Source organism: Crocodylus siamensis, chromosome 15 (assembly GCF_052110815.1).
Source record: "Crocodylus siamensis isolate JL-2025a chromosome 15, ASM5211081v1, whole genome shotgun sequence".
NCBI lineage: Eukaryota > Metazoa > Chordata > Crocodylia > Crocodylidae > Crocodylus > Crocodylus siamensis.
In genome coordinates, this window is record NC_143409.1 from 45,471,796 (window position 1) to 45,494,861 (window position 23,066).

Genomic DNA, 23,066 nt, shown 5'->3' on the forward strand with positions numbered 1-23,066 from the left:
GATCAGCTGCAGCAGGAGGCCCCATCCTTGGACAGCCCAAGCTGCCGGCAAGGGAGGGGCATGGATAGCCACTCACCTGGCTCCACCTGGGGACCAGGCAAACTTGCTGCTTCTGAGACTCTTCTCCCACCCCAAGGGGCCAACTCCCGCACACCCCCATGCCCTCTATGCCCCACATGCTGTGGGCCTTGCTTTCTGACTCGTGCAGCTCAGTCCCGCCCTGCTTCCAGCCCAGCACTGCCCACTCTGCACCTGCCAGCCTCACCTGTGTCTGCTGTGCCACCTGCATTGCCTCTGCCTGCTGCCCCAGCCCCATCGCTCCCACCTGGGGCCTCAGTGGCCCAGGCAACATCTGCTGGGCTGTCTCTGTCTCCATCTCCTCCTGCACCAGGGTCTGGGCCACATCTGCTTCCTTGGCCGTCTCCCTGCACTCTGGACCATGTGCCTGTGCCAGCTGTCCTTGCTGGATCTGCTGCAGAAGTCTCTGCCTCTCCTAAAACATGTCAGGAGGGTCCTGTCCCACCCTAGCATCCAGCCCAGCTTGCGCACACATCCTGAGGGGAGGGCTGCTCAGGGCACCATGGCCTCCTCAGGAGACAAGCAACCCCAACACTGTGCCAGGCTCCCAGGTTTGCTGGCACCCAGGGAGCAGCTGGGCCTGCTCACCAGCCCGCAGCCCCCCAGAGCCACTGGCTCAAGAGTTGTCTGAGGCTTGGAGTCTCCCAGTAGGGTGCACAGGGCCCAGGATCAGCTGTTCTCACACACCTTTATTCTCAACAAGTCCCCTTACCCACCCCCACCCCATCCCGACCCCACTGGAGCCACGGCCTCTTGCTCCATCCCCACCTATGGCCTGGTGCCACTCTGGGGACCTGCTGCCCTGACATGAATCCCCTGCTCCCACAGGGTCCTCTTGCTCACCCACCTGCTCCCACGCAGCTGCCAAGTCCCCGATGTGTCTCTCCCAGCGCTTGGTGTCCTCCTGGCTTTGCCTCTGTGCCATGGCTAACTCAGCCTCCAGGGCAGCTAGGCGCAGGGCGAGGGGCTGGAAGACATAGGTTAACAGTGAGGGGAGCTGGTGGGCTCTCTCTCCCCCCTTCACATCGCGGCCAACTCCATCCCAAGCAGGCGTCCCCACCCTCAGGTTTGCGCATGTGTGTGCATGTATGGGTGCACATGTGCCCCTGACCAAGGCCATAATACTCAGCCAGCAAAGTCTGGAGCACCCTCCCCGGCAACACCCTGGCAACAGCTCTCACCTCATCTGTGGCTGAGGCCTCCGGAGTCTGTTCATCTCCATCCAGGACTGTAGGGCTCCCCTGTGGGATGAGGCCAAGGCTGCTCTCACCCCCTGCAGAGAAGGGCATGAAAGAGAGGATGGTACTGCCCTGGCAGATGGGGCAGGGAGGGTGCCTGCCCCAGCACCAGCCCCTCCTGCTGGGAGCAGTCCAATTTAGCACCCGTCCTTCCCCTGCATAGGTGCTACCAGCTGACCCCAGAGGGGCACTAGGCTGGCCTGGGGCAGGGGTGGGTGGGCAGGGAGTCTCATGGCTTCAGCCTCCCAGAGTAGGAGCAAGGCAAGACAGAGCTGGCACTGCAGCCCCTGGCAGCACAGTACCGGCAGGGGCGCCCTTGGTTGCCTCTCCAGTGCCCTCCTTTTCCTGAGACATTTCCCCACACTGGTCCTCTGGCTCTACCAGCCCCTCCAGGACTTGGGCTGGGCCAGCAGGGTCCAGCTGATGCTGCTCAGAGCTCGTCTCCAAGGATGTCTGGCAGGGAGAGAAGGGGAATCGCAGAGGAGACATGTCAGGGGACTGGGTACTTGGATGTGAAGAAACATGGAGCAGAGGCCGGTTCTGGCAGCAGAGGGGTTGACTCCCAGGGTGGGGGGCTGTGAGCAGGGGGCAAAGCCCCTCAGCTGGAGGGGCAGGAACATAACGAGATGAGTTGCTGCCGTCACTCACTGCCCTGGGCAGGTCTGTCCCCCTGGCACAGCAGAGGCCAATGCTGAATCAATAATAGCCTCAAGTCCACACTGCTCTGAGCTGAGCCTGAGGTGGGGCCAAGCTCTTGCCAGCCTAGAGATGGGGCTGCACTGCTGCACACAGGCCAGGCCCCTCAGGGCCAAGCCATCAAATCCTGATATGTCTTCAGGCTCCCTCCCTATGGGTACCGGGCACTACCAGCTGCTCCTCCTCTCCCCGTTCCCCCAGGGCACAGCTAGGCTGGACAGTGGACATACTCTGTGCAGAGGCCTGAGTGCCCTGGGCATGGGGAATCAGGCTGGCATGCCAGCTGGGTCCGATGGGGTCACTACCTGGGTGCTCATGTCCCTCCGCAGATGCACTCTTTCCTGCAGGAGACCTTCCAGCTGGGCGATACAGGTGTCCCGGGTCCTCACCTCAGTCTCTAGGTGGGATCGCTGCACCCTGCTCTCCTGCTCCAAGCCTTCCACGCGTCTCTGCAGGACAGGAAGGGGAGGGCTGGGGGCACTAAGCAGGGCTCTCCCAGGCCAGTGCCAGGGGATAGCGGGCCAAGGACAGGTAGCGGGAGGGAGGCGGGAAAGAAAGGAGTGCAGCACAGTTGGAAAGACTCAATGTCTAACAGGGATGGAGACAGGAGCAGCACTACAGGGGACGGAGGCTGTCACTTGAACAGGAGGGGATGCCTGGGCTGGGCCTCAAGGCCTGGGACACATTGGACAGCCCTGCCCACCTGGGTGCTGTCCAGCTGAGCCCGGAAGAGCTGGTTCTCCTTCACCTTCACCTCGTTCTGCTTCAGCAGGTCCTTCAGCTTCTGGTCTTTGGTCTCCAGGTCTGGAAGAGACAGAGCACAGCCCCAAAGCAGCAGCCAGGCACATGGATGGAGACTCCCCTCCCCACTCTATGAGCTACCCCAAGAAGGACCCAGGCTGGGGGGTGCTGGCACGGGGGGGGGGAGGCAAGGGGAACCAGGCAGGGCTGGGGGAGCTGTCACTTGTCTCACCTGGGGGCAGGGGCTCTCCTATCTCCCTCTAGTAGCCAGCCTTGACAGCTGCTACTTGCTAGCTTTGCTCTGGAGGGAGAAGCCATGGCTGGGGGCCGTGGGGTGTAGCTGTGCTATGTTATATAGGGACATGGTGCTGGGGAGCCCAGGGCAGGGCTGTGCCCCTTGTGCCCTAACAGACTACAGCCTGGGGGGAGGATGGGATGTCAGGGCAGACTCACCTGTTTGAGCCTGGAGGAGCTGCCTCCTGATCTGGACAAGCTCTTCCTTGGCTTTGTCTACTGCCTTCTCCATTTGCTTCTTGTAGCTTCTGTGAAGAGCAAGGCCAGTACCTCAGCATCACTCTTGCCCCTATGCTTTTGCTCCTGAAGGAGCTGATCAGCTCAGGCAGGCCCATCTGGTACCCCAGGACTCAGCAGGAGGAAGCCTGCATCTCAGGGGCAATTAGGGTCACAAGCTCTGGTGAAAGGGCCTTGTACAAGAGGGTTCAATAGATACCAGCTCTTGGGAAGCACCCCTGTCCGTAAGCCCCATGTGGCCAGGCTGGGCAGGGGGAGGGAATGCAATATCCCCAGCTGGTTTTCTGCAAGCTGCCCCTTCAAAGGAAGATCTGTCCCCTCTGCTGCAGAAGCAGCTCCCATGTGGTGTTCAAAGGCCCTGTGTTCCCAGTGAGACATCCCCACACCATGCCGTCATACTCGACCTGCCTAAAATAGGACTGTCACGCTGTAGCAGCGGCTGGGCAATATGCATGGCTTGGCAAGGCCACTACACCCTGCCTTTGTGACTCCCGTGGTCAAAGGCTGGGTTCCCCCTGCTGAGAACTCCGGTTTATCACACAGATTAGACATGTGTTTGCTCTTGGTTTGTTTCCTTCCCATCCTAACGATGAAGCTCTTTCAGCCCAATGTGGCTGTTCTGCGTGAATGTCATGTGTTCCCTTCACCCAGCTAATAAAATGAAGACCCTGGCAAGACCTACAGGGTCAGAGCTTTTGCATGAGAGGGTTAAACAAAGCAAAAGACCCAGCCACGCTGCTGTTCCCTTATGCTGAGGCCACAAGGCCCATTCCTGCAGGAACCCAGCCTGGCTACACGGCCGCCACGTAGCACAGCCGGCTGGGGACAGTCACCACTGTCATGAGCGCAGTGTGCTGGGCTTGGCTCGGCTGCAGTCTGTCTACTTGCCTCAGATCCAGCAGCAGGCGTTAGATACAACTCTCCTATCAAGAGCCCCTTCTGCCTCACTCATCATCCCATGTCTTGAAGGACACAGCCTCAGGGGGAGCTGCCTGTCCTGCCAGTACCTTTTAGGGCTGCGTAGGGCATTGGCACTGTTCGCATAGCTGACGATGTCCCTGGCCAGGTCTGCCAGGCGGGACACGGCTGCCTCTGCTGCACTCAGAGCCACAGTCACCTGTCAGCAGAAGGGACCGTCAGCTCCAGTAAGGACCCTGCTGCAAGTGCCCAAAGGGGCCCGTACCTGAGCTTGACAAGATGGCTAACGTCAGTGCTGCTGACAGGCAGTGCAAGGGGGAAAGCCAATAGACCAGCCCTAGGAGCCAGCTTCTGCCTCAGTTTAGCCTACTGCAGCAGTAGCTCAGGGACCTGCCCCCACACCCCTGGGGCAACCCCGGCTGAGAGCAAGGGGCCGAGCAGGAACGATTCCAGGCTACGGGGGGAGTGTGGGTGGGAAGCGCCAATTAGAAGCAGCAGAAACGTGGCCACGGAGGTGGACTTGTTCCTCCAGCAGCAACCAGGGGGGTTGCTGGCTCATTTGGCGTGGGCTGCATGGTGCAGGGGACCAACGGGAGCTTGTCTCCCACGTGGCTGGGCATGGGGCAGCAGCACCTCTTGTGGAGGGGTGGCTGGGCCAGCTGTGGACTTTACCTTGTGGGCTGTGCTGTCCACATGCACGGTGAAGTCGTCTGTCAGGACGTGGCTGTCCTGCCCCAGCCCCAGCTCCACGGAGCAGCTGAAGAACTGAGAGAGCACGAGTCACACTGGCTGGGTCACTCATCCCTCGAGTCCTACCCGCTGGAAGAGCCCTGCCGGGCTAGGTCCCCGGCATCACAGGGACCACATCGCCCTGTGCCCCTTGCGGCCCCCCCTTCCAGCCCCTCTCCACGCGTTGGTGTAGCTGCTGCCCATCCCTGGGTGCCCCACGCTCCACCCCAAGTCCTTTGCCTGACCTCCTGCAGCTGGTGGAGGAGGGTGTGGCGCTGCCTACAGGACTCCTGGTAGCCCACGATGAAGACAGTGACTTGCTGCTGGTATCTCCTCTTCATCACTGGGTCACTCAGGACGGCCTCTAACTGCTCCTGAGGACGCAGGCCAGAGGCCCACTGTGAACCGCACAGACTCCGGCTTCCCTCGGCAGCAAGGTTGGACCCAGCCCTCGGCGATCCCCACACAGGCCCCTACAGCCACCCGGGCCTGGCTGGCTGCTGCCCTGCCCTGGCCAGGGTCTCAGCCTTCGGGGACACTCGATTCTTGATTCACGCTGGGAGTCTCCCCAGATGGGACAGGCACCCACATCCCATCTCTTCCCTTCACAAGCCGCTGCTGGGTGAGATGGCACGTGAAGCAGGTCTGCCTGTCACCTCAGAGCCAGCAGGGAGTTAAATAAAGCCCCTCAGACGTGTACCTCAGGCTCCCAACATCTTGGGGTCCTGCCTGGGATTCAAGAGTATCCAGAAGGCTGCTGGAGGCCGCGACAGCCTTCGTAAAGCACCCCTCTGGTTGATGGGGTCCACCCTGCTCCCACACATGGTCTTCTAGCTAAAATACTTTCTCTTGCGCAGTGAGAGCCCTGAAACAACCTCCTCCTGGCAGTGCTCAGGGCAAATGTCTCCCGAGCACCTGACAGCTGAGAACGGACGAGGCGAGGAGCTCTGCGTCACGCAGCCTCTGCCCAGACCAGGCAGTCCCAGCCACCCTAGTGCCCACCCGCACCCAACCTCCATCCCCAGGACTGCGCTGCCCTCAGCTGGCTGCTTTGGTAGCAGGGGGACAGGGGCCTGGCGTACTTCAGTGGAGGGGCGCTGGCCTTCTTCCCTTTACCAGGTTCCCTGCCAGGCTGTCCACAATGATCCTCACCCAGCACCAGCCCCTCTGCCAGTCTAAAAATGGATGCTGCCAGGCATGAGTTTGTTCCAACTTAGTGCCAGTGCTGCCTGCCAGCAGGCTGGACCTGGCAGCTGTGCCAGCCTCCTGCCCCCCAGGAGGGCATGACAGATTGGGGGAGGGTGGCTGGTTGTGCCCGACTCACCACATCTTCCACCACCTCAGTGGCTGCTTGTGGAGCAAAAGGGACTTGCTTGCTGCGTTCATAAGCCTGGATCATCTGGTACAAGCGGAAGAGTTAATGAGCCCAGGGCTCAGGGCACCACTGGGCCCAAAGCATGTCCCGTGCCCCCACCCCAGGACCAAGGTATTGCCCGAGGAACCAGGCTACAGGGGGTCACGTAGGAAATGCAGCCACTGTTCAGGCTGGGCTCTGTCTTGCTGCCAAATGGCCACAAGAGCAAGAGTTGGAAGCAGGGAGACCACAGAGAATGACGGGCTTCTGCTGGTCCCACGTGACCTCCCAGCCGAGCACCCAGGAAGTGCAGGAGGATGTTAACATCAGACAGTTTGTGAGGAAGCAGTAGCTGGAGCTGGAACCAGGGGCAAGGGGCCAAAACTGAGAGGCTGAGCAGCACTGGGAGCCCCATGTGTGGGCAGTCTCACAGCAGGACATGGATGCCTGTTGTGGGAGGGCAATTGACTCACGTGCTCAACCCGTGTCCTGATCTGCTCCAGCTCTTCCTGGGTTTCCCGGGCCCTGCGTGCTGCCTGGCTGACCTTGGTGGCTTGGAGAATGGCCTGCTCAGGCCCATCCCAGCAGTGGCTGCAGCTCTCCCTGGTCTCCATGAAAAGCAGGCTGGGCAGGGCAACACCAAGGCCAGGATATGGGACACCCACCCTACACACAAACACAATCCAAAGTGGTATAGGGCTCCCCCCAACAAAGACACCATGCAATTCCCCCCTGCCTCACCTCCAACCTGCTGCCTTTGCTGTGGACCCTGGGTGCTGAGGTGGCCTCTGGCAGCAGCCAGCTTTGGGTACCACCCTGAACCAGCCAGCAGAGGGGTAGGGGTCCCCAGCCAGGCCCACACAGTCCATCCCCATCAGGCAGTGGTCCCTTGCTCCATGCTAGCACAGCACTTGGGCAGCATCAGCACCAGTTACTCAGTGCCACAGCCTGTGCCACACAGAGCTCTGCCTCCTGACACCCTGGCCAGATCAGGTGCCTCCTGGAGCACCCTGCTGCTCCCTAAGTCCGTGATTCTCAGCTGGAGTAACCCTGGGATCCTCTCAAGGGTGCAGCACAAAGTTAGCACTGCGAGGTGTGCAACCATGATTCCCAAGACAAAAATCAAAGTTTTCAAATAAGAGCCCACTGCATTAAGAAAGTTCTGCCCTGATGTGGTCAGAGTTCTTCACAATACAGAATTGCTATTATTTTTCTGTAGTCAAAAAACAAGTGAAAACTTAAGAGCTAGTATTCTCCAAGGGGTGCCTTGAGTATAACAAGGGCAACTTGTGTCTAATAAAGATTGAGAACCACTGGTCTAGGTGTTACCCAATGCTATAACCCGGGGGTGGGCAAAATGCGGCATGGATGCAGCCCACCAGGCCATTCTAGCCGACCCGCAGAGCCCCTAAAAAATTTAGAAAATTAACATTTATCTGCCCTGGGCTGCCTGTCAGTGGCCCTCGATGGTTTGCCAAAACTCAGTAAGCAGCCCTCTGCCCAAAATAATTGCCCACCCCTGCTATAACCTCAGCTCCAGCCTCAATGAAAACCAGCTCTGCTGTCATCTACTGGCCAGGTGCTCCAATAGCATCTACAAGCAGGCAGCCAGCTAGTCCTGTACTTGCTCCTTGCTAGGGAGTAAAGTCAGGGGTAAATGACTGCAGTAACTGTGTCGTGTGGATCAAGGTGAGCGGTCCATGGTGAAAACCCTCTAACAGAAGTCTCCCAGACCAGGTAACACAAGCTGGGCTGTGGGATTGCTGCCCCAGAGCAAGGCTTTAGAGTCGACAAAGTGTCAGGGGATTTCACCCAGCAGTTCAAGCCCCCATCTGTTAGGGACATCTGGAGCTACCAGGCTGACCAAACGGTAGACAAATCAGTCCCAACCAAATTGCCCAGCCCATATTGAAACAAGACAGACAATGAGGGCAGCAAATTTCAACAGCCACAGCAGGCAGGAAAACCCAGACAATGCACCAGAGGACAGAAATAATAAATCCCCCTGCGCAGAGCTCACTCACCTGCCTGGAGGCCCCAAACTGGCTGCTGTTTATGGAGAGAGTCTCACTTTAGGGCAGTTTTCCAGACCAATGCCCACAATGGTTACTATAAACAGGTGTTTAGTAACTGAGGCCCTGTGCAACACCCGGAGGGAGAGAGAACACACCCTATGGCTTCTTCAGGAAGAGGAAGTGGGAAGCCTGTCTATGGCATATATGAGACTTCATCATCTTGTTAACTCGGTTATCCTTGTAGCAATGCTGAGGGGCTGCAGCATTAGCACTTCACTGTGCAGGACTGGATGGAGCAGGAAGCACAAGCCTGGTGCACAGCAGAAATTGAAGCCAGGTTCCCTTACCCTAGGGGCACTAACCATTGGACTGCCCTGTCTTTGCACTGCAGGCAGGCAAAGCTAACACAGAGCTCAGTGGAGTGCTATGGGACTCGCATGCCTTCTTGCACTGTCACCCCTAGTTAGCAAACCCCAAGTTCCCCAGTCTCCCAGCAAACTTTGTGTCACTAGAGACTGGGAGCTCAGATTGCAACAGCTTGTGAATCATCTACCGTTGTTAAAGCTAGAGGGTTTCCAACCAGGACTCCAAACACTTCACTGGAATTGACTGGACATGAACTAAAACTGATGTCAGAACCCAGCCAAAGACAGGCAGGTCTCAGCTTCGACTGGGAACACAGGTCAGAGGTTCCCAAACTGATCAGGGAGCAAATGGCCCAATGAGCTCAGAACTGCTGAACTCTTTAAGTTATCATCCCCAGTAACAGCATTAGAAGCCTCTCCTCTTGGGTGCCTATATCCCGATGATGCTACTGGTGTCTCCTCAATTTTCTATGAACAATAGAAACCATAGGAACATAGGACTGGAAGGGACCCCACAAAGCCATCTAGTCCAGCCCCCTGCTCAAGACAGGATCATCCCTGACTGAACCGTCCCAGCCAAGTGGGTTTCTAATGTGGGAGCTCACCCTCCATAACTCTGTCTCTATGTAGAAACAAAGAGCTTTACAAACAACGGACCAGTTTTAACCCCTCTGAAGACAGCACTAGCACACATGTAAGTGCATAGACGTAGAGATGGTTCAGATTGTCTCTCATATTTTTTTCTGGTCCTCTACATCCTTCTCAGACCTACAAGTACCTCAGCACTTTTCCTGAAACCTCTCAGCCTAGACACAATACTGCTAGCAGAGGCCTATGAGAACAGGGCAGATCTTGGGCAGTGATTGTCAAGGGGAAGAGATGGATATGGGGCAAGCAGCCAGGCACAGAGCCTGAGAACCTACCGGTGTGTTTCACTGCAAATAGCAGCAGAAGATGAGCCTGAAGTCGGGGTGTTTGGAAACCTTTCAGCCATGTGTTTGTTCACTCTTCTCGGTGCATGGTAGCACCTCTACAATAATGAGCCTGCAAGGTAGATCTAATGGGACAGCAACAAGGACAGGTAAGAAACCTTACTGATTCACACTAACTGGAGGGACCTGCTTCTAACAATCTGCAAATGAGGATGACAGCCAACTAAGCATGGCAGTCTCCATCACAGAGTGCACTGAATGCAGCTAGTGCTATTCTCAACCCCTCCTACCTCCAGACTCCTTGCTGGCCACCAACCCTTCCAGGACACGTCTCTGCCTTGAGAACCAAAGATGACAAAAATCACTCCTTTGCCTACCACATCAATGTACAGTGACACCACTGCCCAACTGCTCCCTATGCCCATCAGTAACCAAGAAACTTGTTTCTCCCCCATTGCTGCTGGCCTCAGAGGGAAAAAGGTAGACAGATGCCTCCTTCCACAAGCAGCAGCCTAGGCATAGCACAATCTCCCATCAAACAGCAGCAGGATGGAGCTGTGTAAAGCAGCACTTATGGCTGAGTGGTGAGGAGACTGAAGAGCTCTTGAAGAGGTCAAGACTGTAATAGAGGACAGTACTAAGGCCCAAGGAGGAAGCGCAGTGCAGCGTTAGGGCCACCTGGCTGACAGGATGGACACTATTGCATAGAAGGGGGTCTAGCAAGCTCTGCACACTGCTCCAGGGCTGCTTCACAAGCACCAACAAGCCCCCACCTGTGGCACGGATGACACAAGTGGCACAGGCAGCCTCTGCATTTGGCATGAAGCAGACTGAGGAGGGGGCAGGAAACAGAAAGCAGAGAAGACTGAGCAGGGGAGGGACATCAGTGGTTTTGGGGAAGGTACAGGGCTCAGTTAGGCAACACCTGCCGAAAAGGTTGGCTCTCACTGCTCTACAGCAAGTGACTTTCCCCGCCCTCCCCACCACCTCCACATGTAACCTTCAAAGCCCTTCAAAAAGGAGCAAGTTTAACCAGAAGACACTAATTCCAGCCTAACCAAATCCTCACAGGGCCTGGTATCAGGGTAACTATAGCACCTTGTATTCACCTTTTGTCTGTGCCAGTATAAGCTTCCTGCAGACAAGCCCGCAAACCACTGCTCAGTAAACTCACATTCATGATTGCATCAGCAGCCAATTTACGCAGCTTTTAGTACTGGCTACTGGGCTTCAGAAAAGGTCCAGCAACCTCTTTCTCCCAGGGACAGGACAGGACACAGCTACCAGGAATCACAGATTAAACTTCGTGCAGGGGACTAGGCTACTTTCCACAGGCTCCAAGACAGTGAGCTCCATCCTACCGCCCTCTGGTGGCTGGATATTATATTCATGAGACTGCGGCCCCAAGTGCCTGTGCCCGTCAGGGTGTTGGCTACGGCTGCGTTGGTCTAAGGACATAAGCAGACACTGTTCTTTAGGTAGATGTGATATCTTTTATTAGACAAGCTAAATAGTTGGAAAAATTGTTTTTTTTTTTTACAAGCTTTGGGGCACAAAGGCAGGCATATTTGGGAGGTAACAGTTCATCTCCCCTCATGCATCAAAGCAGGAACTGAAACCCCTCAAGTCACCTCTGTCCCAGCTCACTAGCTCATTAGACTCAAGGCACCACTCATTAAGCCCAAGGAATATTGGCTGTAGCCATGTTGGTCTACAGGCACAGGCAGATAAAACTCTTGGGGTAGAGGTGATATCTTTTATTAGACTAAATAGATCATTTCAAAAACATTTTTTATTTGCAAGCTTTTGGGGCCAAATGCCCTTTGTCAGGCAAAGGAGAATTCAAAGACTGTAAAATTTCTCCCAGGTCAAAATGAAACTTCCTATTGCCCCATAACTTTTCCTTAAGCCCAAGGTACCCCCTTGGAAACTACAAGCTGTTGGCTTTCACTCACTAGCCCAAGAGAAAATGAGGGCAATTCTGTCGCAAAGAACTTGGACGCAGGGACTAAGAACGTTTCTGATGCTTTGGATTCCTATTTGGACTCTCTGGGCTCATCTTTGAATCGTGTGCCTGTGTTTGCACACAACAGCACTAACACTGTGCAGCACCCTCCAAAGGGCCTCATGGCACCCTGGCTACAAATCACTGCACTAGCTCCTTCCCTACGTATCACTGTTTATGAGGAGATATGGGCCTTAATATAAGCACGTACCTGGGACATGAATCCCCATAATTGCTACTTCAAATATACACAGGAACAATACCCAAAGTGCCTTATCACATGCCGTATTTAAAGCAGCAGGCAATGAGGGCACTTCCAGTGTCCTGCCACTCAGAAGATCCTAGGGAAAGGACTATGCTTTAACACAAAAACCACCACAGTTCATGCTAAGGGAAGAAAAAGTCCATCCTGCCCCCAGATTCGGTCTTTGGTATGACCCTGAGCAGAACAACTAACCCATCTAGCCAGGAACCTCTGGGCTTTCTAAGAACTGGGGCTGGTTCTGTTCAATATCTTCATTAACTATCTGGATAAGATGGATTGCACCCTAAGCAAGTTTGCAGGTGACAGTTTTGGCCCCCCACTACAGAAAGGATGTGGACAAGTCGGAGAGTCCACTCAAGGGCAGTGAAAATAGTTACAGGCTGGGAGACATAACTTCTGAGGAGAGGCTGAGGGAACTGGGCTTACTTAGTCTGCAGAAGAGAAGAGAGGGGGGATTTAACAGCAGCCTTCAACTACCTGAAGGGGGCTCCAAAGAGGATGGAGCTGGACTGTTCTCAGTGGAGGCAGATGACACAAGGAGCAAGAGTCTCAAGTTGCCACAAGGGAGGTTTAAGTTGGATATTAGGAAAAAAGACTCATTGGAGGGTGGTGAAGCACAGGAACAAGTTACCTGAAGAAGTGGTGGAATCTCCATCCTTGGAGTTTTTTCAGGCCTAGCTCAGCAAAGCCCTGGCTGCAATGATCTAGTTGGGGCTGGTCCTGCTTTGAGCAGGAGATTGGACTAGATGCGACCTCCTGTGGTCCCTTCCAAACCTCATTTTCTATGATTGTATGACTGACAGAAGGCATCACGGAAGGGTACAGATGACTAAGAGGAGACTGGACAAACACCTAGCTGAGGTCATCTGAACCCAGTACTCTTTCTAACCAGGGCAGGGGGTTGGACTCAATGATCTAAAAGGTCCCTTCCAACCCTAAAATCTATGAAATTTATTAAATGTCCCATGCCATTAAGAGCACAGGACCCCTGAGCTCTCAAAACACTTCCTTAAATAAGCAAGACAATTTAGAAATAAATGGAACAGGGGGACACACTTGGTTTCCCAAATTTATTGGAAAAAAGTGACAGCATGACGATGGATTTAGAGAGCTCCTCTTGGTGTTTTGAAGTTCATTCCCACTGTGGGCTGTGGAAAAGTGACAGCATGACGAGGGATTTAGAGAGCTCCTCTTGGTGTTTTGAAGTTCATTCCCACTGTGGGCTGTGTAACCTGCAGGTTGGACAGACTGCCGAAGTCCTGGAAAGTACACACAGAACAGAGCCATTACACACCCAGCAAGTCAGATCTCCCACCTCTGTGAGGGAGGCATTTCAGATTATAACCCAACAGCCTCCCCCCACTACTCTAGCTGCTCACCCACCAACAGATCTCTGAATCCCACTGAGATCATGAGATTCTTTGTAATCTTTTGTAAGGGGCAGACAGGAGGAAGTACTAGTGACAGGGCAAGAGGAGACTCTAAGCTACAAAATATTAGGGAGGAGGGGCTCGGTGGTGCCCTGACAAAGCCTTCAATAATGAACTACCCACGACTATTGAAATCTCACTTACCAGCAACTTCAGCATTTCCTTGGTGTCTGGATCAACTTCAATGATCTCCTGATCGAGGGCAGAGACCTAAAAAGGGAGAAGCGGATGCAGTTTGTTAAATGTCACACAAGCCAGAAACAGCTCCGTGGTACCCAGAAACCCAGACCTGAACATTTTAGCTAATGTTACATCAAGCAGAACACAGAGACCTGAAGCAAGGTATGGGACCACCCTTCAGAGGAAACCCACAGCTCTGAGCTGACTGGGAAGGCTGGCTACTCATCCATTTGTTCTTTCTAGGTGGTATGTGGCATTAGGTACTTTCCCAGTTACTTTTTTCATGGAAACAAGCTACCATTATTATGGTGGGGATGGTGTTGGAGGGTCCATGTGATCATGAATTGGAGGGAACACTTCAGAGATGTACAGTCCATGCTATGAAAGTGTCCGAGAAGCCACCAGCTAATGCTTCTCCTTCACCAAGTTGTTCAGACTGGCACCTTTGCAGACAAGCCTGCCACCTGGACCTCACAGCACCCTATTGCTGCAGAAGTCTCAGGTGCTGTGGGGAGAGTCATGAAGCACACCAACTGCCCTGCCATACAAGAACATGCATCTTGTGGTACACAGTCTCCTACATAGGATCTCTCAGGTACTGAGGGTCTCTCTTTGCTTTCAGCCATCTTTCCAACCTTCCCCCACTACAATAGCATATAAGGCTTTCTGAACCTAGGTTTCATCTGAGGATATTAACCTGTCATTCCTCCCCCACCAAAAAAGCCCCGCAACTGCAAACAATCATATTCAAACAGATGGCTGTGGTTGAAAAGCCAAATACCAGCCTGCATGGTAAGGAAACTGAGTGCATGACATGAGGATGTACCTGGCCTCACACTGGCCATGACAATACATTGCTTTATTAGCCTACCCTTGCTGCATCTGCTGATATATCTGGCCCTTCCTCACCTGCCTTCATCATCACATCCCACTGCCTCCCAGGAGCCAGGGCAGTAATACCAATCATACCACCCAGTTAAGGATTAATGAACAGTGCGCCCAGTTCTAAGCAAGCAGGAAAGAAAGATCTAAACCGTGGAAGAAAAGCTCTAAGCTTTGGCTGAGCATTCAGGCTTTCAACAACATGGCTTTCAATTCCTGCCCTTCAGGCTTATAAGAGCTCAGCTGAAGTTGATGCATCCACCTCTTTCAAATTCATTTCCATTTTACTTCACTATTCTCCATTTCCCCCCTCCCCATTTTTGCCAGTCAGTCCTCAAAGAAACAACAAGAGGGACATATTCATTATTTCATTTCCCAACTATTACTGGAATTCCAGATTTGTCATATTTAAGATCCTCAAAGCTGAGACCAACCAACTCAAGGCTTTAGTACCACGCTTACAGTGACAGCAACATAAAGCAGCAACCAGAGAGCATAGCTACATTTCCAGTCAACACTGGTCTACTGAACTTGTACACATCAAGAATGTGATAGCCGCCACCACCGGGCTACATGTCAAGAATCAAATAACCACAAGCAGGTTATGTGCCTCTTTTTGAGTCTGAAGCTGCAAACGTTATACTCTTTAGATGCTTTAAAAAAAAGTATCACAGCCTGAAGTGACTTCACATGTGCCTTGCATGCATGACAAAACTTGTAAACATTTGGGATATGCTTACAAGCATCTGCTTACAAGTTTTGCCATAGCCCAGTTTAATCTCACCTTGGTGCCAGAAAGAGTGTACATTAAACTTCTTAGAGCATGGAAATGACCTGGCCCTCTAACAGTGTTCCTAGAGCTGAGAAAGACACCAAAGAGCTCCAAGACCTTCACTGCAAGTAAATCTGCCCCAGTGTGGGAACTGGCACGATTCAGCCAGTGTTTTACCACAGGTTCCCACAGATAGTGTCTGAGCATTCTGGATGAAAGTCAGGATTCTCGCTCCTCGGCATGTGAAAAATTAATATTCTAAAAGTGCAGAGCGAGACATCGGTTTAGTCTGACTGCAGGTTCTGCAACAGGCTCCACTGAAGGGCAATTTTATCATTTCTTACAGCAATTCCCCAACTCATAACCAATATCCCGTGACAGCTACAACAGTACTGAGGCATTACTACTGCTTCAGTGATACAAACCAGAAGACTAATATTTTAGGACTTTTGCTCTGTCCACCAATACCAGAAAATCTGGCCCTTGAAATACAGGTGTAAGAAGGTTAGTGAATGCAGAGTTTGGACACAGTTCACAATTGATACAGATGGATCTTGCAAAGGAGATGATCATGTTGCACCTAATTATGGGGGAGGGGTCCTTACACTGTTCTCTGAAGCATCTGCAGCTGGGGACTGCAAGGTGACACGACACTGACTGGGATGGGCCTAGGGTCCTAGCACCCCAAATTCAGGTGTCTGGCTAGGAGGATTTTTGTGGGAAGACCATGGCATCACACAGGTATTCCAGATGCCAGAAGCACGGGAGACATCAATGAAAGGGTCTCCCTAAATGTATACCATCAGAATGGGGACAAAAGCAAGCTCAAGTATTTGTGAATACCTGGAGTGAAGCAACTCAAGGCTGACACAAAGCCCCACTCAGTAATTCCCCATCAGGGCCAAGAGCTTGACAGTGATTCTACTCCCACAAAACCTATAAGCCAGGTATAAAGCAGTAGGGAGGAATGAAGGACACAACCCAGCCCATGTCTCTAGCCACTGACTGCACTCACTGGCATCTCACCAGCCCTGCAGCCCGCTCATGAAGCAGAGCACACACATAGGATGTGCCACAGAAGCAAGACATGCAGTCAAACTTGAGCATCAGTGACTCGACTAAACTGAACACAGGTGTTCATTAGGGCTGTGCAAAGCTTCGGATCACAATTCAGATAATTCAGAGGCCAAATCTATGAATCTGAATCAAATTGCTGGAAGCTTTAGGCTTTCTGAATCCATTCAGAAAAGATTTGGTGCCAATTCTGCCATAGGGTATAACAGGGAATCAATGAAAGATCTGTAACTTTGTTGTTTTTTGTCCAATTTGGATGAAACGTGCAGGGGTGGTAGCCTCTGCTGAAAGCATGAAGCCTACCAAGTTTCAAGATGATCAGTGCAGGGGTTCGGGGGGGAACTGCACCCCAAAATCCTGAAAGCAAAACTCATATCATGTGTATGTTACATCACAGGGGGGTGAAAACTACAGGGGTGGCGGCCCTTGGGATCCATGACATGCGTTTTGCCAGTCAGCAGCTAGAGGTGCAGGGCTCCAGAACCCCTGCACCTATCTCCTTGACAGCTGGCAGGTTTCATGGCCGCAGCAGGGGCTACCATCCCTGCAGTGCCTTAACACACAGTGTCACCCACGTCACGAGTTTTGCTTGTCCACAGCTTGAGGTGCAGTTCCCCACCAAACCCATGCACTGATCTTCTTGAAACTTGGCAGGCTTTGTAGCCTCACCAGGGGCCACCACCGCTGTAGTTTTCACCCCCCACCCCCGTGGTGTAACATACACGACATGAGTTTTGCTTTTAGGAATTTGGGGTGCAGGTCCCAACCCCCTGCACTGATCTTCCTGAAACTTGGTAGGCTTCATGCTCTCCGCAGAGGCTCCCACCCCTGCGAGTTTCATCCAGATCAGACAAAAGACAACAAAGTTATAGACCTTTCATTGATTCCCCATTATACCCTACGGCCAGATCTCCGAGGTGGCTCTGAAGCTTTGGAGCCACTTCGGCCGGATAGACCAGAAACCTGGTCCAGAGCTCTGGATCAGATCGCTGGCATCCAAAGCAGCTGGATCCGAAGCCGGATCGAATAGCTGCCTATCTCGCACAGGCCTAGTGTTTATACACTGCGGTGCTGCCAATGTAATTTTCCCGCAAATCAGTTACAGTAAGTATTCCCAGGGCCAGAGAATGTCTGAAAGCTACAGGGTTTGGGAGGGATGGGATCAAACCCTCCAAACACGGGAAAGACTTTCAGGAGTCTCTCTTCCTGCACTATCAATGACCGGGTCACACACAAGACCACAATCACTTTCGAATGCAGGTTCAGGAGGAAAGAGACCTTTAAAAGCCTGAGTAAGGCAACAAGGTGCTAGTTAAGTCTAAACGGCTCCAGGTGAACAAAACTGAAATGGTGAGGAACAAAATAGTAAGTCACTCTCCTGCTGCTCAATTTAGGGACAAATCAGGAAAGCCCATGCCATTCCACCTCTCCATGAACAAGCAGAGCAGAGCAGAGCAGAGCAGCACATGCATTTTTCCAGTGCCATTCAAAGTACTGAGCACTGTGGTGTACACACCGCTTTACAAATGCTCCATCCTCTGATGCCCAGGCTGAACACACCGTTTTACAGAATGGGAAACGGCACTAGAGATTACTTGCACCACAAAACAAAAACTGAGCTGAAATTAAGAAGCCAAAGTCCCTGGCTTCTTCATGCAACAGGGTATTTCTGAGGTTAAGCTAGGAGTACTTCAGATGTATGCTTCACCCTCAATCCATGTGACAGGTCCCAGCTCCAGCAGATGAACTGTTTTAAAAAAGAGCTGAGGCAGATAACACAGGGCATCCAGAAACAGTTACGTTTTCAGGAACAAATGTCTTGCAGGACAGGAGAGCAGCTCTTCCAAGACAGAAAGACCCAAAATGTATCCAAATGCAGCTGGAAAAAGAACACCTTACCTCAGGAACGTAGTTATCCCTCCTCTCTCTCTCTTCTTCTTGTAGTTTGATGGAGATGCCTCTGACTGGCCCTCTCTGAATACGCTTCATCAGATGGGTGACATACCTGCAAGGAGATCATCACAAAACTGTTCTTCTGCACCCTGCATTCTTGTACTAACAGACTTAACTGAGTTTACATTCCTGTTCTGCACAGGATTGGTAAAAGGGTGTCAGGGACCTCGTATCTGCCCCAAACTTAAACAACCAAAACTCCTTGTAGCCACCTCTGCCACTTCACAGCTGAAAACTACGTCCATTTCACAGAAAGATGCACTGTGAACCAGCTTGGACATGACTGTTTGATTTTACAGAAAGAGCAGAATGACAGCATACAGAGGCTAGAAGAAATGTCTGAAAGCCACAGGGTTTAGCAGGGATGACAGTGAGCCCTCCAAACACGGGAAAAGCTTTCAAATGTTCCTCTTCCTGCACTATCAATGACCAGGCCACAGACAAGGCCAAAAATCACTTTCGAATGCAGGTTCAGAGACAGTCTAAACAGTTGTTCCTGGCCCAGTGATTCTAGTCAACCTCCCCAAGGTGTAAGTATCAGTTAGAACCCAGGGTTTTTCCCTCAGGCTTTACTTTATCATAGCTGAAATGCACACACCAGGTTAGCAGACATCAGTCACACAGCAAACAGCTTTGAGATCCCACCTGGTTCCAAAATACTGTTCTCCTATGGGCACGGAGGCACTGACTTAACCATTTTGACTTTGCCCAAATGAAGAGCTGTAAATCAATTTCTCAAGCATCTCCTCCTCTGAATATGCACCCAGAGCAGCAATTCTGACTGACACTAATGCCAGCTCTAAGCTGTGATTCATACACTCTCACCTCCAATTTGCCCAGAGGTGAATGAACTCAGGAAAGTTACTACAGCAAAATCTGGATGAGAATTTTTTAAAATACAACTTAACCCTTCATAAATTCTGTGGACATGCCTTAGCAGTTCCATAAATCCACATTAGTTAGTGCTTAGCCAAAGGTAATTGGCTAACAGGAATACTGCCTACTAGAAGTTGGGAAGTGGGGAGGAGAGGGAAAACCCACAACAGATAGGAAGGGAAAAAATATTTCCATGCAACTCACAAAAAAAAGAGTTGTCTAATTTTTTTAAGAACCAGTACACCAATGCAAGAACCACACACACAGGTAAAACAAATAAGTATTTCTACAGCAAAAGTGTTTTGATTTCTCTGGAGCAGAATCCTGCCTTACCCAGCTATCTTGTTGCGCAGCTTCTTGCTGGGGATGATGGCAATCTCCTCACACACCCGCTTGTTCGTGTGGAAGTCATTCCCAAGCCGGGTATAATATTTTTCAATGATGACCCGGGCAGCCTTTTTCACAGTCTTTGTTCGCACACGTCCCTGAAAAATTTAGAGAATGGACGAGAGTTACAACAGCACGAAAGACTGTCGTCTTATGGTTTCCACCTCCATTTCCAACCCAGACAGCCCATGTGGAACTCATGAAAGCCACTTGCCTCAGGCAGGCTGCACAGCCCAAGACCTTTCCTCCACAAAGCAAAGCCAATTACTGTCACAGTCTGACAAATCCTGGCCCTAACTTCACAGAATCCTGCCTAACTCTGCAAATTACGGTCCTCTAAATCTGAACTGGGAAAGCAACTATTTCATGACGAGCTGTAAACAGTATTTTACTCAACGTGCCGGACAACCATCTAACTAGGTGAGCACTAACTAATGAAGGAAGCAGCATTATTTCCGTTTGGCAAGTGCCATCCAAAAACTGCAGCTACACACTTAAAAGCCTGCTTCCTCTAGGACTGCAGAAAAGCCTGGGGAAGATGCCCATTACCCACAGGCTTTAAAACCATCTCAGTTTTGAAGCCAACTCGGAATGATTTAAGGCCGATCACGGGGGCTGCCGCTTGCCTGTGGAGAGGAGGAGGCAGCCAGGAGCACGCAGCAGCCTTCCCTCAGGATGCAACACTGAGACTGTAAGGGAAATGCGTGCCGTCCGCTCCTTCAGGCCTGTCTATCCCGAGCCGCATGTAGCTGGTGTGACCCCTCTCAAGTGAGGCCGGTTTTAGGCCAATCTTCGATGCCAGAGAGATGCGATCACCACTGAGGAGGAACAGCACAGAGCTCGCCCCAGCCTGTCAGTGCGGAGTCTCTGCTGCCCATCCTTGAGCCCCGGCTCCTGCTGAGGGCAACCAGGCTCCAGGCTCGGTCCGGCCCCCGCGCACGAGCGCCGCGATTAGGAGGCCGCCTGTTGGCCTGCATCCCCCCGCCTGCTCCGGGGCACAGAGACGAGCCGGCCCGTCCTGGGCCCTCCCCGTGCGCCAGCCCCAGGGAAGGAGACGGCGCCAACGCTGCGCCCACCGGGGACCCGCAGACACCTGCCTCCCGGCCCCGGCCCCTTGTCTCCCCACCCCCCGGCCCCAGCCCCAGCCCCGCTCCCGAGCTGCGCAGCCCCCCGCCCGGGGGCGGATGGCGATGGATGGCGGCACGGGCCCAGCACCCACCATGGCGGCGTCCCCAGGCGAAAGGGGCAAAGGCTTCCGGGAAAGGCGCTATGGAGCAGGCGCGGCCAGAAGGGCCCAGCGGCGCCGCCCGCGCGCAGCGCCCCCCGCCGCCGGGAGGGCGCACTACAGGGGGGCGCGGCCGAGACTCCCGGGGCCGGGGGCGGGGCCAAGCTGTCCTGCCCCGCCCGAGCTGGCGGCTCGGCTGCTCCGTGCGCCGCGTGCCGGAGTCACGTGAGCTAGAGCAGGTTCCCCGGAGAGCAGCCCCCCCCCCCCGCCCGCCCGCCACACCAGCATCTGCCCGCAGGGCGCTTCTCCCGGCCTGCTCCCCGGGTGCGGCCCCGCCGCCACCCTCCGTCTGGGGAGCAAGTGATCCCAGCCCCCCTCCAGCAGCCGGGCCCAGGGCATAACTCCCGGTCCCCACCCCACTCTCCTTCCGGTCCCACCCAAGGCCTCGACTCCTGCAGCATGAAGGATTAACTGGGCTGACCTGGATTCGGAGTAAACCCCCAGCGGCGCAGGCCGGCTCCTCTCAGCAGGCGAGCTAGGGGGCAGCTCCCCAGCACCCCGAGCTGCTCACCCCAATACACAGCCTGTTTTGGCCTTACCAGGCCTCAGACAGGGGCCTGTCTCCCTCCTTCCTCTGCCCATCTGTACCCAGAAGCCACGGGGTAGCCTTTGGTGAGCCGTTCAAGAAGAAGTATTAACAGAGGCAGGGATAGAGACTGCCAGAGATGGTTTTCCCCATCTCCTATGGAAGTTTAATTTCAGAATAACCCACAAACACTGTGTTCAGAGCTGTCCCCCGGAGTCCTTGCCCCACAGGTGACCCCCAGTCTTGGCACAATGCCCTTTGGCCTCCATGCAGCTGTGTCTTGGGCTTCACTTCAGGCAGCTTTTAGCATGTTCAGGTATGAAAGTGGTGAAGAAGCCACAGGTGAAAAGCCTACACAGCGAGAGAGAGAGAGAGAAGGGCTAGTGTGTCCACTGGCACCATGAGCCAGCTCCCCCATGCAAACTTCCTGTGTCCTCACTACAGCTCACCCATAAGGAATCCTCCTAGGGCCTCAGAGTCTGCACCGTTCCAGCTGTTAGAGCTCCCCAAAGCAGCCACATCTGCAGACAGAAAAGAAAGAGGAGTTTAAATCATTCACACGTCAGATTTCCCAGGGACAGCAGGACCCAGAACACAGCCAAGCTGTAGAGCAAGCTTAGGGACATTTCTCACATCTGCAGATGATGGAGCAATGAGCTGGGAGAACAAGGGTAGGCAGGGTGAGCAGCACCCTCCTGCTAGTTTCCCCATTCCCAGTGCCCAGTACCTCAAGGCCATGTAGCAACTTTCTTAGGCAATGCAAAGAACGCAGTAGTCAGCAGGGGAGAACTCCAACCCTGCGTGGGATTTCATACCGATGGAAAGGAAACCTGCTTGCTTCTCTGCTCTGCTCTGCTCTGCCCACCCCCCACCCACCGAAGAGCTAGATCAGCACCGGTTGGTAGCTCAGTGAGGGGCACTTACCAGCTGCGGGGACGTGGAGGCCCTAGCTTCCTTCCCAGGGTGCAAGGATGCAGTCAGCCCGCTGTTCCTGGGGATGCACCACAACACAGGCCTGAGCCTTCAAAAGCTACAGTCATCCTGAAGGTTGGGGGAGGGGGGTTGGAGGGGCTCTTCTAGAGCTACAGGCAGAGGAAAGGGTTGGTTCATACAGGCGGTTCAATAGCTGCAGGACTTCACCTTCTTCCCACCCCCAAGCTCAGGGCAGTCACTAGGGGAAATGCTTCTCCCAGCCAGTGAGCCACCCTCCCTTTCAGGTGCTCCCCTCCCAGTTAGGCCTTCTTCCATTAGGGTAACTGGTGCAGGTGCCATGCTGACTCTATCACTCAAAAGCTGGGTTGCTCTGCAGTGAGACAACCTTTCATGTTCAGAGTGGGCCGGGGGGCTGGGGATTAGCCTCTTCCCTGCCGGGGAATAAGCTCCATATCTCTCCCCTCAGAGCTCCAAGGGAGGACGCTGTTGACCTATTTGGACGGTTTTGTACATGGGCTTAGGGCCACCAAGTTACAAATGGCCATCTCTTAGGGGCGGCGAGATACAAGAGGTTCAACTGATTTTGGAGGACAACAAATGAAAAAAGGGAGTGTGCATGTGGATCAGGGGGTCAAAACAAGTGCACCTTCAGGGGACACCAAGCAGAGCACCCCGGATAGCACCCACTGACTCTCAAACACAGATGGAGAGCCGGTGGCTACTGCCCAGTGATGCTCCACTCAGAGATGGGACCTTAGGAAATCCAGGAAAATGGCCCCACAGCCCCCGGGGACCCTGAGGACGCTATTGGAAGGAATGATATTGGGCAATGATACCTCCCTGGCAGCAAGAGGCCAGTCTACCCAGAGGGGCACTGTGCCACAAGGACCCCATGCCCACA

At 53.5% G+C, this 23,066-nt stretch overlaps 2 protein-coding genes and 2 non-coding genes across 4 annotated transcripts; all 4 read right to left on the reverse strand.

The window, feature by feature from the left end:
• Positions 1-2: 2 nt before the first annotated feature.
• LOC149852510 (uncharacterized) lies at positions 3-2,380 on the reverse strand. The gene is made up of 5 exons (XM_090028383.1): positions 2,318-2,380; positions 1,260-1,351; positions 926-1,045; positions 266-493; positions 3-41 (listed from the first exon to the last, which is right to left on the reverse strand). The coding sequence occupies exons 3-5, from the start codon at positions 1,001-1,003 to the stop codon at positions 3-5; spliced, it is 345 nt and encodes a 114-aa protein (XP_089884509.1). The 5' UTR covers positions 1,004-1,045; positions 1,260-1,351; positions 2,318-2,380.
• Positions 2,381-12,923: 10,543 nt separating this feature from the next.
• On the reverse strand, positions 12,924-20,796 carry RPS17 (ribosomal protein S17). The gene is made up of 5 exons (XM_090029272.1): positions 20,641-20,796; positions 19,368-19,519; positions 18,105-18,210; positions 13,442-13,507; positions 12,924-13,126 (listed from the first exon to the last, which is right to left on the reverse strand). Exons 1-5 carry the CDS (start codon positions 20,641-20,643, stop codon positions 13,046-13,048), a joined length of 408 nt encoding a protein of 135 aa, XP_089885398.1. The 5' UTR covers positions 20,644-20,796; the 3' UTR covers positions 12,924-13,045.
• LOC149852512 (small nucleolar RNA SNORA71) lies at positions 17,334-17,467 on the reverse strand. The gene has a single exon (XR_016439491.1). It is a non-coding gene; the product is annotated as a small nucleolar RNA SNORA71 (small nucleolar RNA).
• LOC149852513 (small nucleolar RNA SNORA71) lies at positions 18,495-18,629 on the reverse strand. The gene has a single exon (XR_016439474.1). It is a non-coding gene; the product is annotated as a small nucleolar RNA SNORA71 (small nucleolar RNA).
• Positions 20,797-23,066: the final 2,270 nt, after the last annotated feature.